Genomic DNA, 18,381 nt, shown 5'->3' on the forward strand with positions numbered 1-18,381 from the left:
GAGTCATCGAATCAGAGAGAGAGAGGCCATAGCCCATCAAATGTGTAAATTCCAGAGCTTCCAAAGGGCAGCTGGGAGTGTTGGCAGTAGACATAAAAGAATAATAATTATGTTTTTTCTTGATTATTCTTCTCTTGCAGTTTTGTTTTTGAACCTAAAGTGGACCATGCTTTGCATACATCCCAACTGACATCAGGCCTGGGCCAGATTGTGTTCCACGATCAGTCTGCATCTCCTTACCTTCCACAGGTCAACGGAAGATGGACGACTCCAGCAGGGATAGGACATCCTTAGTGAAAGGTGCTAAGGACATTGCCAAGGAGGTGAAGAAACAAACCGTGAAAAAGGTGAATCAAGCAGTGGACCGGGCACAGGACGGCTACACGCAGAGGTCCTATAGCCGATTCCAGGATGAAGAAGACGATGATGATTATTACCCAGCAGGAGAAACCTATGATGGGGAAGCCAATGATGATGAAGGGTCAAGCGAAGCAACAGAGGGCCATGATGAAGATGATGAAATTTATGAAGGCGAATATCAGGGCATTCCCAATCTAAACCAAGGGAAAGACAGCATCGTGTCTATAGGGCAGCCCAGAGGTGAGGAGTACAAGGACCGGACTGAATTGGAATCTGAAAGAAAAGCTGATGAGGAAGAATTAGCCCAGCAGTATGAGCTGATCATTCAAGAATGTGGCCATGGACGTTTTCAGTGGGCCCTTTTTTTTGTCCTGGGGATGGCGCTCATGGCAGATGGTGTGGAAGTATTTGTGGTGGGCTTCGTACTGCCAAGTGCTGAGACAGACATGTGCATACCAAATTCTGGATCTGGATGGCTAGGTGAGACAAGGCTATATTTAAATTTGTCTTGGTGACCATGGGTATTAATCTAGTGACACTAATTCTTTTAATTGAATCAATTTCTCTCTCTGTCTCTCTCTCTGTTTCTCTCCCTCTCTATGTGTTTACATATATACATGTATATATACATATACATGTATATATACATAAATATATATATATATTGAAGGAATATGCATTTAGAGTGGACATATTTTAAGTAGGATCCATGAACTTTAAAAAAAAGATATTTTGATAGCTACCTTTCAATATAATCAGTTTCTTTTGTGATCCCATAGGGGTTTTAAAAAAACATTATGTTTTAAATGTTTAATAATCAGCTTTCTGTCCCCAAAAATGTACACAGGACACACTTTTATATTTAATTTGCATCATTAACATTTTCTCCATCACTTTCTTAGGTCTAGACAATCAGCAAAATAATAAAGCAAGTCTTGATTTGTAGTGTTTGCTTACATGGAAAATTAACAATCATCTTTGAACTATAAGAACTGTCTTGTGCATACCACTGTGATAGGCTTCATTCTGATGAGGAAAGGGTCTGTGAAATAAAAAAGGTTAAGAACCTCTAATTTAGAGCAATATATTTATGTGTATATATATATATATATGCTATTATAACACTTGGATTTTTTTCTCCACCAACTATTAGAGGGCATAATTGCTATATGAAATAATAAGGTAACAATTTTTTTCTTCCAGAAAGGTGAATAATTACAAAGTAGTTGAACCAAATCTGATGTCTTTTTGCCAAACTGGTGGCTTTAGTGGCCCAGTGTACCAGCCTCTTTCTGACTACCTTATGATAAGACTGTGTAGCCTCTGACTCCAAATTGGTCAAGAAAAAAATAACAACACATGGTTTCATTTCACAGAGGCAGACTAAGATGGGAACTTCAAGGGGCATGGGGATATGTAAATGTATGTCTCCATTCTCCTTGTTATGTGAGTGTACCTTTTATGCAATTAATAATATCAGTCATAAGCTTAGCAATCAGTATAACAGTATTTCTGTCCCTTAAATCCTAGACTGGACTGGTGGCCCTTAATTTTGGACAAGTATATATTTAAAATATATGAGACAATGTGACATAAGAGAAAGAAAGAGGAGCCAGTCTCAGGATCAGGAAGACTTGGATTCTAGCCCACCTCTGACACATACTGAATGTGTGACTCTGGGCAGGTCACTCGAATCCTCATTGCACTAGACACTCTCTCAAAGTAGAAGTTGCAAAGCAGGTGTCAGTCTGCATCAGAAGAGTTGGAAGAGAGAGTTACCCTCACCAAGAGTTCTCTATACCAGTGAAGTATGTGTGTATGTATATACGTGTGTATGTGTATATATACATGCATACACATACACATACTGAATATAACTATAACTGTATGCATATGTATATATACATACAGACACAAAACACATACACATGTGTATATATCTATAAAATGCACATATACATATATACATTACACATACATTTATATATGCACAAATATATGCATACATATATGACATATACGCATACTGACACACACATCTATATCTCTATCTAGAGAGAGAGAGAGAGGGAGAGGGGGAGAGAGAGAGAGAGAGAGAGAGAGAGAGAGAGAGAGAGAGAGAATGAAATGAGAGAATATGATGCCAAGAACTTTCTGACAGCTGTGTGTGTTAAATATCAGTGCCATAAACTCAAGGTGTGTATTTTTAGCCGGACAAGGTGGTGCACACTTGGAATCCCTGGTATTTGAAATGCTAAGGCTAATTGATTGAGCTTGGGAGTTCAGACATTCAATATGCTAAGCTTATTGGGTGCCTGTACAGTGCCCAGAACCAATATGGTAAGCCCCTGAGATCAGTGGACCACCATGCTAACTAATGAAGGGCAAACTGGTCAAGGTCAGAAACAGAGCAGGTTGAAACAGTGAAACAGTAGGATTGAGTCCATGAGCAGCTGCTACATTTCTGGACAAGATAGGACTACCCAATGTCTATAAAAAGTGTATTCTTAGCAATGTTCTTAAAGGCCATTAAGCACATGTAAGTGAAAATGTTAATCTTGCATATAAGTAATGTATTTGTGGTTCTTTCATGTTATACTTTATTACTGGCATGTGTGTATACATATATACAAATATTATATTAGGAAAGTTCATTGAACCATCTAAAAAATGCATAGCATGGTGAGCCTTTGGAGGTGAGGAGACTTTGACTCTGTTTTCTTATGCTGTGCAATAACCCTATGCATCTTCTAAAGTATGGGTTTCACTGATGGGAGATGCCCCTGAGATTTATTGACTGGCTCACACTGTTGGGGGACAGGCTGTTGAGAGGAACCACTCCTTTGCACTGTTTCATAAAGGGAGATGACACTCTCTTTTCCCTTTTGTTCTTTAACCTTTTGGCTGAGTCAGTATCAGATTGGAATTCTAGGGAGTTCACCTCCAGAAGCCTTTAATGACTGTTTAGAACAAGGCATATGGGAGCCACATCTCTTAACCATATAGTAGACATGTAAAAGGGAACCATGTGGTCATGTGCACCAAAGATGATAGGTTTTTGGTCATAGAGAAGGCAATAACCAAGACTGCATCCAGAGGATGCAGTGTTCCTGGGCCCAAACCTGAAACCACATTAGCAGTGGCATATATTCTCTCAACTCTATGGTAGCTATGGAGAAAGGAGCAACATGTTCGGGATGGTGAGAGTTCCCAAATTCCTTCTGGAGGAGTGTTGAGAGTTCCTCCTCAGGGGTTTGACTCGCTAACAATCCCATATTTAAGAGTTCCGAAAAACCTGCCTTCATGGGGCAGCTAGGTGGTGCAGTGAATAGAGCATCAGCCCTGGAGTTAGGAGGACCAGAGTTCAAATCCACCTTCAGACACTTGACACACTTACTAGCTGTGTGGCCTTGGGCAAGTCAACTTAACCCCAATTGCCTTGCCTCCCTCTCTCAAAAAAAAAAAAGAAAGGAAGGAAGGAAGGAAGAAGGAAGGAAGGAAGGAAGGAAGGAAGGAAGGAAGGAAGGAAGGAAGGAAAGAAGAAAGGAAGAAAGGAAGAAAATGTGTTTTCTACAAAACAAGGGGGAGCCAGTTTATAACTAAAACCTGATCCTGGAATTTAGCCTTCTAGCAAAAGAAGTTCATACAATCATTGCTATAGAGATGGATGGAACCATAAGAGTCATCTAGTTCAGTCAACCCCTTTTACAAATGAGAACGTGGAGGCCCAGGGAAGGACTATGGCTTAAAACCACACAGAAGGATGTAGCAGTCAAAATTCAGACTCATGATCTGACTCCAAATTCATGCTATTAACCCTACTTAGCCTGAGTATTACTGTATATATACACATGTATATTATTTGCAGCAATACACACAAACTCATACATACACATACATGGAATATATACATATTACCTGATAGAATACATATATATATATATAATGTGAATTTGTGTATATTTAGTACTGTAGATAATATTTGTGTACATATAATACTATAGATTTCTTAACATCTAGCTCTCTGAAAAACCAAAGTAAGCAGAACACATTTTAAAGTTTGATCTTTGTTATTAATATTTTCTCCCTAACTTTCTTAAGTCTAGAAATCAACAAAGCAATAAATCTAACCCTAAGTTTTATACATAGATGTATATACATGGTTGAGTTTGTGTGTATACCACACTGTCAATAGTATTTCTTTTCATAGATGAGGAAGTGGAAGCTGAGATAGGTTAAATAACTTGCCTGGGGTCACAAAAGTAATAAATGTTAGAGGCAGAATTTGAACCCAGGTCTTTCTGTCCCAAAGTCCAGCAGTCTATTCCATAGACTCTTTTTAATGCATTCACCCAAACCTCACCTCTGAAATCTTTTTCTCTTTGGTGAGAGAGTCTATTCATTGCAAAGCTTTGGATAAAAGCCTTTATCACAATTTAATAAAAAGAAACATTTCAGCAGGATGTTTTAAGTGTAGAGAACCAAGACTACTTAGAATCTCATCTGAGCAGTTTAGTATTTTCAGACAAATTGTGGAATTAATATCTTTCCACATTGCTAATGCTAGTGAATATATTGCAATGTATTAAATTCCAAATTCAGTATTAAAAGATTAACACACAAAAGGACAGAGGAATCTGAGCTAAGCTCTGCCACTGCCCCCTTATCTCCTTCAAGCTGTACCAAAGCATTGTAACACAGGAGGTTTTCTTATCAGCAAGTCCCACAAAACCTAACGATATTACCCACCCCCAGGTGATATTCCAAAAGTGTAGATAACACTGCAGAACAATTGGTACAGAAATATTTCCATCCATCCGTAAATGTTGTTTGCTTTAGTGAAATAAATATGTGTCCCCAGGAATGTGTAGTTTTGCTCCATGTTGTGAGATTCCCTGATAGAAACACTTAAATTGCATCATAACTAGGCCTTCCAGACTTGCATTTCAATTATTCTTTCCATTGTAATTTCACTCATAATTGCATCCTAACTGAGTCTTTTTAGACAGGCATTTAAATTGTTTTTCCATTTCCATTTCATCACATAATAGCTTTGTAATATAATTACCACACTGAGTCATTGCTATAGGACCAAGACTTTAAGAAAGAAAAAAAATAGGCATGGCCTGCATTTATAAAATTTGGAAAACACATTTCCAAAGTACTTTCTTTTTGAATTTATTAATTATTTCATGGATTCAGTTCATCAACAAACATTTATTGAGCACCAACTGTGGACAAAATATTGTGCTTAGTGTATTGTGAAACATATGGTTCCCTTATCAGTTGATCTCACAAAACATAACGGTATTACACTTCCCCAGGTGATATTCTGAAAGTGTAAATAATATTGCAGAACAGTTGGTAAGTTAAACTAGGTCCTGTCCTCTGGAGATTTTGCAATCTAAAAGGATAGGGGAAATGGGGGTAGGTGAGAAAGTAATACATATTAATAACTTGTACTAATAAGATATATAATAATAAGTTTAAAAGAGCTCCAAGCACAGTGGTGTGTCTATAAAAATACCTAGAGCAGAATAGTCTCAACGAAAAATGCATCTTTGTCATTTTCTTCTTCCCTTGGTCTAGCAGAGACAAAATAGGACGTGCTCTCAGACTCAACTTTAATAGGGAGGCTTGAACTCTTTGAAGAAATGTGTTAATGTTGCTGTCCTGGATAGGGTCCAATTTCTAACACAGTGATTTTCTTTCCAGAAATCAAATAAGAAGTTCAATTTTCAGATGACAAAGGAATCACTTTATTTGCTTTTTTAAAGCCCAATTTATTTTGAAGTATCTTGAGACTAAATAGCAATATAATTGGAGAGGTCACAGATAAGCCTTCTAGAGCTGACTATCAAAGTTTCAGTACAGTCTATTGTATTATTCCCTTTGAGATTTTCCTAGAAAATCAGTTAGTTAGAACTTTTTCTGTTCACACTTCCTTCTTGGGTAACCTATAACCCAAAAGAAATGAGAAGGTAAAAAAAAAGATTCCAGAAAGATATACCATTTTCTCTAATCCTAGTCTGTCTTAATTTTCATCATCTAATTATATAATCTTTGATTTCCATTTTGTGGAAGGTGTGGCCCCAAAAGCAGTTATTTAGGAACAGGGAACAGTTCTGCTTGAGTAGGAGCAGAGCCCCAAAAGATAGTACGTTTTATCCCTAGTGCTGAGTGAACAATGAGGGGGTGAAGGAAGGAGTATAAAATAAAAAAAACTGGACAGATTTCTATCTGGTCCCAGGGAGCTAACCTAATAACAATGAGTGATAGTTGCAAAGAAATAAATTTAACCTTGATGTAAGAAAAACTACTTTTAAAAATGAGAAATAGGCTGCCTCAGGACCTACGAGGTCCCCCACTATTGGATATGTCTAAGCAAAGCTTATATGACTGCTTGTCAGATATATTGGAGAAAGGATTCTTTTGCACTAAAAAAGCTTCCAACTCTGGAATTCCATGATTTGGCAAAATATTCTCCTGAAATGGCCTTTCATAGAGTTGCTTAACCCCCACCCATAATTCCAATGTAGATAATAAAGCCCATGGGTGAGTTCACAAATGGCTTATTTTAGAGATGCTTATTCTCAGTAGGTTTGTCATTAGGTGATGAATTCTCTAACTATGGCAACCTATGAAAAAGGAAAAAATTCAGTATGATCCTTTGTTCTTGATGGCCTTCTTCTACATCCTCAGTTACCTTGGCAGATGATTAAAAAGGACCACAAAGTGGTAAGAATCACAAGACCATCTATTAACATTAACTTAGTTCTTGGTCATTTATATGGGATACTTTTATCCTAGTATAAACAAGTTACCTAATATTAGAGCAGGGATTCTTAATTTATGGTCCCTGGACATTTCAAGTTGTTCTGTGGATAAATTTCAGGTAATATATGAATGTGGATATGAATATATATATATCTTTATTTTCACTTAACTCTAATTGAAATTTAGCAATTCCTCCAATTATTTAAAAACAGGATTCTGAGAATGGGACCATAGGCTTCCATATATTGCTTAGGTGAGGTCCATTATGAACAAAAGAGGTGAGAGACACATATTAGGGAAAAACTAAACTATATCAAAATTGACATTTTCACTCTCAATGAAACCTCAAGTCTTAAGAAAGTTTATATTTAAGATCAGAATGTCACACTTTGGAGCAGAAGTGTCAAACTCAAAGATCCTGGGCCTCATGAAGTAGTAAAACTCCCTAAAGCAACCCAAGCCAGACTAATATGTAATTAGTCATTGTTTAACAAAATAAATCAAAGTACAGTACAACATAGATGACGTTAATTTGTGGTTTTCTAAGTCGTGGTGACAAGGATCATTTCTATTTGAGTTTTACATCTCTACCAATAAGCAAATAAAAGAAGTTGGTTAAATTGCAGAATAAAATAAGTGGAATAAATTGCATAATAAAGTAGAAGAAGCTGAACAAGGAGCAAATAAAGGAGTCAGTAGATTTGATTCCTTTTTATACCTGATGATCATGATTTTGTGGTATACTGAGTCATGTTGGCAGATGCGTGTCACTATTCTTATTATCCCTATTTTATAGATGAAGTAACTTAGGTAAATTGAGATGACTTGCCCACAGTCATAGAGCTAATAGGTATCTGAGGTGGGATTTGAACTCATATATTCTGATTTCAGGCCTAGAACTCTGTCTCCTGTACCATCTAGTATTAAAGTGTTCATAGACTGATTATATAGTCAACTTAGATAATTTAGTTAAAAAAAAATCAATCTTGGGAAACCTGTCCCTGCTTTTCTTCATGTTTTTGTAGATCTGACTTTATCTTCTTTGCCATCAGAGTGAGTTTGTGTGCATGTGTGTGTGTGTGTTTTAGTCATCTGAGTCGGTCTTAGAGTTTGGTTTCCTGATAATACGTGACTTTGAAGAGTAGCTTGCCTGTGAGGGAAGATGTGTCCAGAGATCTATTGCTAAATTGGGGGAAGAAATAAGCACAGTGAATGTAAGACAGCTTTACCAAGTGTTCAAAGAATCCACTAGCACACTGACAGTCTCTAACAGCCTGACACATTGTCATCACCCTGGGTGATTGCCAAAGATTCGATAAATCTAATCCCATCAGTCATTTGGAAGTCCAATATTGGGCCTGTAGGTCAAAATGTGAATTTTTATCTACCCAATAAACTTTTGTCAGGTGTCTGCAACATGTATTAGACCACAGGGTGATTCAATGGACCTGGAATCAGGAAGACTTGAGTTCAAATCCAACTGCAGACAATTACTAGTTGTGTGACATTTAACCTGTTTGCCTTAGTTCCTTGTCTATAAAATGGGAATAAAAATAATACTTCCCTCCCATAGTTGTTGTGAGGACAAAAGTAGCTATTTATATTATTTGTAATATTTAGCATAGTGCCTGACATGTAGGAAGCACTATAAAAATGATAGTTGGTATTATTATGCACTGTATATGATGTCTGGGGCAGCTAGGTGGTGCAGAAGGTAGAATGCTGGGCCTGGAGTCAGGATGACTCATCTTCCTCAGTTCAAATCTGGCTTCAGACACTTACTAGCTGTGACCCCGGGTAAGTCACTTCACCCTGTTTGCCTCAGTTTCATCATCTGTAAGATAAACTGGAGAAAGAAATGGCCAACCACTCCAGAAGCAGTGCCAAGAAAACCCCAAATAGGGTCACAAAAAGTCAGACATGGCTGAAAATCACTGAACCACAAAAACGATGCCTAGATGAATTTATTTGTCTTAAAGGAAAATCAAGTATCTCCAGAACAGAAAGAATCTAACCTCATTTTTGTGGATGTGGCTGCTGAGGCTGAGGTAGGGTACTTATGTAACTTGGCCAAATCACAGATAGCTGGATCTAAGATTGGATATCCTAACTCCCAGTTCAGTTCTAGCTGCACTGTATTACATTAGCTCTCCATTTATAGTCTAGTAAAAGAAATACGGAACATAGACTGTCTGATGAAGTGGATTATAGTGAAAAAAAAATTTAGAATCTTAAGATGTGGGTTCAAACTTTTGGCTTTATGTGACCCAGAGAAAGTCATCTCACCTTTATGGACCTTGGCTTTCTAGGCTGGAAAATGAGGGGAATGGATCAGGTGACCTCACGAATGTGAGTTACTAGACAAAGCCATGCATAGGCTATAAATTCCATTAAGTGAGAAGCATATGAGAGCTGTAGAAATGAGGAGATGGAAAGAAAACTTGTGACAAGAAAAACCTCTAATAATTTCAATCTGTACTTTCCAACCCCCATTTCTTTTAGAGGCAAGATTAATATATTCCAGAGAGCAAATCTACGGGGTGAATTTATAAGACTGGTGACTCTTAGAGTGAGAAAAACGATTGAGAATCTCTAGGTTGGGAATGAAATGTTGTATAACTTGCTTTCTATTGTACACCTGATAAATTCTCCAGGGGATCTAGAGAAGCAGCTTGGTTTTTATTCATATTTGGTCATCAATTACCTGAATAGCCTATGAATGTGTGCTGTAAAAAAAAAAAAAGTAGTAGAAGGGCATTCGCCTTTCTCTCTTTCTGTTAAATATCGATATCACCTTGGTCTTCAGCAAAAGTGGAGAATTGGGGGTGTGCCTAAGAGTTGTTTGAAGCCCGTAGTTGTTCTTCCCAGTAATCACTGCCCTAGCAACCAATGGCATGTAGAATAAGGGACCACAGCCACCATACTTCATAGGTCATACTCATTAGACTTGGAACAGGAAGAGATGTCAGAGACTATTTCATCTAACTCCTTTATTCTATAGAGGCAGAAGCTTAGAAAAGTTAAGTGACTTGTCCAAGGTCATATAGGTAGCAAAGCACAAAGGAACAAAGCCAACATTCAAAACCTGGTTTTCTGACTCCAGATCCAAATGTCTTCAGCTCCTTCATCCTGCTTCTTATAACATTAAGTGACTGTTTCAGTCACCAAGCAGAGTTCTAATCCTGAGGACCAACAGGTTGAAAGCCTCAAATGACATAACAACTTTATGGACTCCCATTAGAATGTAAGATCCTTGAGGGCAGGGACTGCTTTTACTTATATTCAGGACATTCCAAAAATTTTAAGCTATGAAAGCTTAATTATTATGCTTAGTTATTAAATTTAATAGAGTAAAACTACACTAAAACTTTTGGAACACTCTGAACACATATACACATACACTTATGTGTATACATATATACACACACATATACACATATTTTAAGCACTGGTCACCATGCTAAGTGCAGGTCAGTATACACAAATAAGTTTGAGATGGATTCTCCTCCAGGAACACTTGATATATTTGCTTTTATAAATGATTGAGTTTTGTTTGCAAAGTCTAACCCTGAAGTTCTAAGAAAAGAGGGAGAAGACATTGAGGTTATTCAAGTTGACTTACCCAAAGATGAGTCTTGATAAAATAAAATAGATATCAAAAGAACCCTGCATCTAAGGCCTTGTATGGGGCTTGGAGATGCAAAATGTTTCATTAGAAAGAGAAAGATGATAAAAACAGGGATATCAGCAAAGGGTGGTATTTTAAAGAGGACAGAGAGAAACAGTGGAAGAGAATGAAGTAGCTAAGTTAAATAAACAGATTATGTCAGCTTTACATCTCAAAGATGATTTATTGTTCGGCCATTTTTTGGTCCATCCACCTCTTCATGATGCCATTTGATATTTTCTTGGTACTTCCCAAAGTGGTTTGCCAATTCTTTCTCCAGCTCACTTTACATGTGAAGAAACCAAGGCAAATAGGGTTGAGTGACTTGACCAGGGTTGCAGTTTTAGTGTCTGAGGTCAGATTTGAACTTGGGAAGATGAGTCTTCCTGACTCCAGGCCTGACACTCTATCCACTGCACCACTTAGCTATTCCAAGATGATAGAAACATTATAATTGCACAGATGCTTTCTCTGGCAGAAAAATTATATGGTCCTAGTCAAAGATGGGCATCTATGATACAATTCAAGAATAACTTAAGAAATGCAAAGACATCATAGTGCATCATCACAAGTCTCTATTGTATTGATCTGAATTTCTGAAGATGTATCCTTTGAGGCTTCAGACAAATTAAGATGAGATGGAAAAGACCAACTGATATTATAAACTGTAATAGTCATTCTTCTATAAGTATCAAATAGGAACATTTCACTAAGACATCATTTTTGAAATATTACCTAATTAATCCTTTGAGTAATACATTTCATTTTCTGTTTTAAAATGCCAGCCGATCTGAGGCAATTTATTTGTTGACACTTTGAGTATCAAGTTGATGAATCTGTGAACTACTCAGCCTTGATGCTCCATCCTCCTCCAGCAGTACATGTTGAAGCCTCTTCATGCAACTTTATTTCTTAGCATTTAATACAGATGAAAGAAATATACTTTAGCTAAGCACCTAGGTGGTACAGTAGGAAGAGCCTTGGGCTTGGAGTTAAGAAGACCTGTATTGAAATCTAGCCTCAGACACTTGTTTGCTCTGTGACCATTGACAAGTTAGGCAACTCTGTTTGCTTCAATTTCTTCAGCTGTAAAATGAGGATAATAATAGCACTTAGAGATCTCTCAGGGTTATTGTGAGAGTCAAATAAGATAATATTTGTAAAGCAATTAGTACAGTGTTGGCATATGCTTGCTTCTTTCCTTTCTTATCAAATTTAAGCAATGATAATCCAGAATTAGAGGAAAATTAATTGGGGAGAAGGCTGTGTATTATTCAATCCATAAACAAATATTTATTAAGTCCCTACTGTGTGACAGGCACTGCACTAAGCTCTGTGGACACAAAAAGAAGGAAAACATAGCCCTTGCCCTCAAGGAGCTTATAATCTATTGGGGGAGACAACGTACAAATAAATATATACAAAGTAATCTACAAATAGGATAAATAGGAAATAATTAACAGAGGAGAGGTACTAGAATTAAGGGAGGTTGGGAAAAGTTTCCTTTAGAAGGTGGGATTTGGGGGCAGCTAGATGGCGCAGTGAATAAAGCATTGGCCCTGGAGTCAGGAGGACCTGAGTTCAAATCTGGTCTCAGGCACTCAACACTTACTAGCCTTGTGACCTTGAGCAAGTCACTTAACTTCAATTGCCCTGCCATCCCTCCTCCAAAAAGCAAAAAAAAAAAGTGGGACTTAAGTTAGGACTTAAAGGAATCCAGAGATGGCAGTAGGCAGAGCAGAGGAGGGAAAACATTCTAGGCATGAAGAACAGAGAAAATGCCTGGAGCTGAGAGATGGAGTGTTTTGTTTGTGAAATAGCTGGGAGGCAATGTTGTGCCATGGGACTGAAAGGTACAGATTGGTGAGTAAGGTGGAAGAAAATCAGTAAACTAGGAGGGGGCTAGATTATGAAAGACTTTGAATGCCAAACCCCTAGAGATTTTTAATTTGATCCTGAAGGCGATAGGGAGCCACTGAGTTGACTGAGTAAGGGAGTAACACGTTTGGACTTGTGCTTTAGGAAAATCACTTTGGTGACTAAAAGGAGGATGGTTTGGAGTGAGGAAGAGACTTCAGGTAGGCAGACCTACCAGTAGGGAAAAGATAGATGAGCTCTGTTTTGGACATTATGAGTTCAAGATGACTCCTGGACATCCAGTTCAAGATGTTTGACAGGCAGTTAGAAATTTGAGATTGGAGATCAGCATATTTTGGATCAGGATAGGTAAATTTGAGAATCATCAGCATAGTGATGGTAATTAAAACTATGGGAGCTGATGAGAACATCAAGTGAAATAACATTAAGGGAGAAGAGAAGAGGAGCCAGGGCAGAACCCTGAAAGACACCTATGTTTAGAGTGTGTGATCTGGAGGAGGGTCCAGGAAAGGAAAACAAGAAGGTGTAGTCAGATAGGTGGTAAGAGAACCAGGAGAGCCTTGCATCCTGAAAACCTAGAAAGAAAAGAGTATCAGAGGAGAAAGTGATAACAGAGTCAAAGACTACAGGGACATTGGAGAGAATGAGGACTGAGAAAAGGCCATTGGATTTGTCGACCAAAAGATCATTAATAACTTTGGAGAGAGTAATTTCAATGGTTTAAGGTCAGAAGCTGATTGTAAAGGGTTAAGAAGAAAAAAATGGGGGCATCTATTGTTGATGGCCTTTACAAAAAGTTTAGCTCAATGAGCAGAAGAGATATAGGATGATAGTGGGGATGGAAAGGTGAAATGAGAGGCTTTTATATGGAAAAAATGTAGGCATAGGGGCGGCCAGGTAGCACAGTGAGTAAGAGCACTGGCTCCAGTGTTGGGATGACCTGGATATCGAATCCCGGGCTCAGACACTTAGCACCCACCCAGAAACACCTGGCCATGTAACCTTGAGCAAGTTACTTAACCCCAGTTGCTTAGGGGCGGCCAGGTGGCTCAGCAAGTAAGAGCACCGGCTCCAGTGTTGGGATGACCTGGGGATCAAATCTGGGCTCAGATACTCAGCACCACACCCAGAAATAACTGGCCGTGTAACCTTGAGCAAGTTACTTAACCCCAATTGCTTAAAAAAAAAACATAGGCATGTTTGTAGTCAGTAAGGAAGGAGCCAAGTAGAGAGGGAGAGATTGACAATAAATGAAACAACAGGGGTGACAAAGCGACAATCTGTTGGAAGACAGGGGATGGAATAAGGTCACCTGAAGAAGTAGAAGGGTTAACCTTGGTAAGGAGGATGGTCACTTTTTCATGTGAGACTGGGGCAAAGGAGGAGAGAAGGCATCTGCGTGCTGGGAGATAAGAAAGAAGGGCAAAGAGGGAGCTCAGGTGAATGGCCTTAATTTTTTCAGTAAAATATGGTACAAAGTCCTCAGCTGAGAGAGTGGGGGAGGGGAACAATGGAAAGTTTGAGGAAGAATGAGAAGATTTGGAAGAGCCATTTTGAAGAATGGGAGAGTGAGTTGATGAGGGAGATAGGGCAGGACTGCCTAAAAGCAGTAAGGAACTCAATTGAGGTCATGTAACATGAATTTGTGATGGGCTCAGGCAGAATGATTTCCTAATCATTGACTGCCGAAAGTGGAATTTTGTACACTTTACAAAAGAATCCACAGTGGCATTTACTTTAAGTAGAAAACTCTACTAATGCATTTAAAATGCAATTAGAAATCAACTACGTGGTACAATAGGTAGAGTGCTGGACTTGAAGTCAGGAAGTTAAGTTTAAATCCTGTCTTTATGTACTACTTAGTAGCATGAACCTAAGCAAGTCACATTATCTCCCTCAGCCAGTTTCATCATCTGTAAAATGGGGATAATTGCACAAGTAGCACTGTCCCTTTCAGAGTGTTTAACATGATTGACATGGTTACAGTTCCATGGTGAACAGGCGTAGCTGTTTCTTTCCAATCTTGCTTCCTTGCTTTCTTCGCGGGGGATGATGAGAAGGAAGTGAACTAAGCTGGTGTGATCAGATCAACAACCCCAAGCTGAGTGTGATGCTTGCTGTTAGCATCAGGATCTTGAGCCACCCAGAGCACCTGGCTCCACATGGACACCTGGAAATACACAGACCCCAAGGAAGGCACAAGGAGAGAAAAGCCTATATGGAATGTCTAGACAACTTATATCTGATCAAAGCTATACTTACTGACTCCTCTGGCTCAGGATGGCATCTCTTTATCCTCTAGCTAATTAGATGAGGAAACTGGAATAGGGAGCAATTAAGTGACTTGCCCAGGGTCACACAGCTAGTAAGAGTCTGAGACTGGATTTGAAATCAGTTTTTCTTGCCTCTATACCCAGAACCTCTTCCATTGTGCCACCTAACTGCACCATTCAAGACCCTTGAGAGCAAGGACTATTTCTACTCATATGTGTATTTCTCACACTTAGCTCATAAGGTTCCTGGCATGTAGCAAGCATTTAATAAATGATTGTTGAATTGTTGTTGACTCCACTATATTGGCATGCAGTTTTGATGGGAGAAGGGGACAGAGAGTGCAACTCTGATAGGCTGGCCACATTGTTTGAATGACAAATGTACGCTTGCCCAAAAGACTTTTATGGAGAACTCACACAGGGCAAGTGTTCGCATGATGGTCAGAAGAAGCAATACAGGGACACTCTCAAGGTCTTTCTTAAGAACTTTGGAACTGATTGTATGACATGGGAGACACTGGCACAACATGGTGTCTTCATCAGAGAAAGTGCTGTACTTATATATAGAAGTAAATAATAATAAAATAGTAACAATAATATATAATTATACAATCATAATAATAATAAGTAAAGCAGAATTGAAGTAGCACAAAAGAAATGAAAGATGTCTACATTTAGAGGATCCACCCCAAATGTTCACACCGGACTATTTGTGCCTGACCTGTGGTGGAGTGTTCCGAGCTGGTATTGCTCTGATCAGCCATAGTCGGATAACCTGACTCTAGCACAGTGATGTCATTTGGGTCCTCTTCGAGAACGAAGGACAACAACCAAGCAGGGGACTTGGTGAGGCAGATAAGTCAGGGTGGACACCAGAGAAAGGACTATCACACATTAGTGTCTCAGGTGCCCCATCTTCTCCCAGGTAATAGCAAGAGAGAGGAAAGATGGTTGCAGGAGTGTCTCGATGCAATACCCTTCATCTTTAGTATTCCTCAGAAAAAAAGCAACTTTGGTTCTCAACTTCATCAGTTGGGTTCTTTGTTTGAATATTGTTTGCTAGGCTTGGGAGGTGGAGGTGGGGTAGGGTGTGTAACAGTTCCTAATATTCCCACTATTTTATTGTCCTGTCAGCCCAGTCGAGCAGTTCTATCTTAATGAATTAAGCCGTAGTTGGGGATTCTATTACAGCTTTATCCTTGGTGCTTCCCGGGATTATAAATGTGCACTCCGGATTTCAGGATCAAAGGCTTCACTCCTAACCAGCTTTCCTCTGGTCTTGACGCTTGTCTTGTTATCTTTGACAGAAAGATGATTTTGTGGGGGGTGGGTGGGGAAGAACTGTATTTATTTTCCCTGGTTCTGTTTAGTAATTTGTGTGTTACAGTGATACTATTTAGCACTAAAAAGGTCTATTGTCTTAGAGAGTATATATCCTGTCCACAGACAGTAGTAACATTTCATTGGGATTCAGCACTGCCGCATCAAAAAAGAAGATTCAGTAACTTATTGCCATTGTGATTTGTTGTGCCTTCTTTCCTCTCAGTTTTCACACTCTAGTTTTCCCAGTTCAGGAAGGTGGGAGAAGAATCCTAGCGTTCTCATGACTGAAGTCAACCATAAATGAGTGTCCAGGCACATACCCATGTTTCCACCGTTGTAAAATGTAGGGAGCAGCAGTCCTCCTCCCCAACATGGTGTGAGCTTCTTGAGAGCAGGGGCTGTTTTTAGGTTGTTGCCTTTGTATCCCTAGCACCTAGTGTGGTATACATACATACACACATACATACATATATATATATATATGGTATATATCAAGTACTTAATAAACGCTTGTTTAATTGAATTGAGATGGTGTAAATAGGTTCATTCCCTCCATCCTGAATGAAGAAGAAAACGTTTTGGGGGCACTTATTATGCATGAAGGATTGTGTTAAGCTATGGGGATTTAAACAAACTAGTTCATACTCTCAAGGAACTCATATTATAATAGGGGGAGACAACACATTTAGGAGGTTTCAGGGCCAGGTCGGGTAGAAAGATCCAGTTGTCATGAGCATGAGAGCTCTTGATCCCAAAGAACTCTAATATTTGGGGTGCTTTTGAGCCCCCTTTGGGCTTCTAATTCTCTTAGCGCTAACAGAAGATTGTCTTGGTTCAGTGTAAGTGACCTTATAGTCACCAGGGGGCTGATCATTTGATTAGGTTTATTAACTTTAGGGATTTGGCGATTAGGGGATTTGGACTAAATAAAGCACTTAGTATGCATAGTCTGTTGTATAATGTGTGTGAGTCAAGCAGCCACAGGACAAATATTATGGTAAATTATGGCATTTGAAGTTAATTTTTGAAGTATAGAGAAACACACACATGGATTCAAGACAGCCATTTCCCAAGCATGCCAAGTAAATTGGTAGAAATTACAGTGGCCACTTAACCCCAATTGCCCTACCTTCACCCCTCAAAAAAAACACAAACAAACCAGAAATTACAGTGGCCATGAGGAAGGATGTCAGAGTGAATGGGAAGGCAGTCTGTGAGTCAGGAAGGAGGATCTGGGTTTGAGTCCTACCACTAACACGTCTGGGGTATATGACCCTGGGTAAATCACTTAACCCAGGGGTGGGGAACCTATGGCCTGAATCCAAACTTCATAGGACAAATCCCCCTAATACAAGGATCTGTTCTATGAAACTTGGACTTGGTCAAAAGGCCACACCCAAGTACCTAAAAGGGCACATGTGACCTCAAGGCCATAGGTTCCCTACCTCTGACTTGATCTCATAGTACCCCAAGCAATTCCCTAAGACTAAATTGTAGAGCAGGTCTTTCTAACTCCAATCCCAGAATTCTATCCACTGTGTCACTTAGCTGCCCAAAATGAGGTATAGGAGAATGTAAATGATTCCCCCAAGGTCACATGTGGTCATTTGTTGGGCTAGGATTAGCACCTAAGTCCTCTGCTCATAAATCCACTGGTTTTTTTTTTTCACTCCAAGTCTGATCATGTCTCTTTCCCCATCCTTCCCCATCCTCTTTCAATCAATGCTAATGGCTATTGCCTCAGGATCAAATATGAAATCATCTGATTGACTTTTAAAGTTCTTCATAACCTGACTCATTCTTACCTTTCCAGTCTTCTTTCATCTTATTCCTCATGATCCTCTACAGCCACTGGCCTCTTGGCTATTCCTGGCAGATTATACTCATCTCTCCACTCCTGGCATTTCCACTGACTGTCTCTCATGCCTAGAATACTCTCCCTTCTCATCTCTGCCTCCTGACTTTCCTTCAAGTCTCAGATAAAGCCTCACCTTCTTCAAGAAACCTTTCCTCAATCTGCTTAATCTTAGTACCTTCTCCCAGTCTGACTATCCTCAATTTATCCTCTCTCTCTCTCTCTCTCTCTCTCTCTCTCTCTCTCTC

General features: G+C 39.1%; 1 protein-coding gene across 2 annotated transcripts in view; it reads left to right on the forward strand.

Moving 5' to 3' along the window:
* The window catches only part of SV2C (synaptic vesicle glycoprotein 2C), a 280,802-nt gene that overhangs the window by 62,610 nt on the left and 199,811 nt on the right, over positions 1–18,381 (forward strand). For both annotated transcript variants that reach the window (XM_069096255.1, XM_069096256.1), the window contains exon 2: positions 141–840. In XM_069096255.1, coding sequence (XP_068952356.1) covers positions 261–840 — 580 coding nt within the window. In that variant the 5' untranslated portion in view covers positions 141–260. The remainder of the gene's footprint in view (positions 1–140; positions 841–18,381) is intronic.

This window comes from Petaurus breviceps, unplaced genomic scaffold (genome assembly GCF_028583685.1).
Source record: "Petaurus breviceps papuanus isolate PSGF00001 unplaced genomic scaffold, PetGlider_PUasm1.0 229, whole genome shotgun sequence".
Classification (NCBI taxonomy): domain Eukaryota; kingdom Metazoa; phylum Chordata; class Mammalia; order Diprotodontia; family Petauridae; genus Petaurus; species Petaurus breviceps.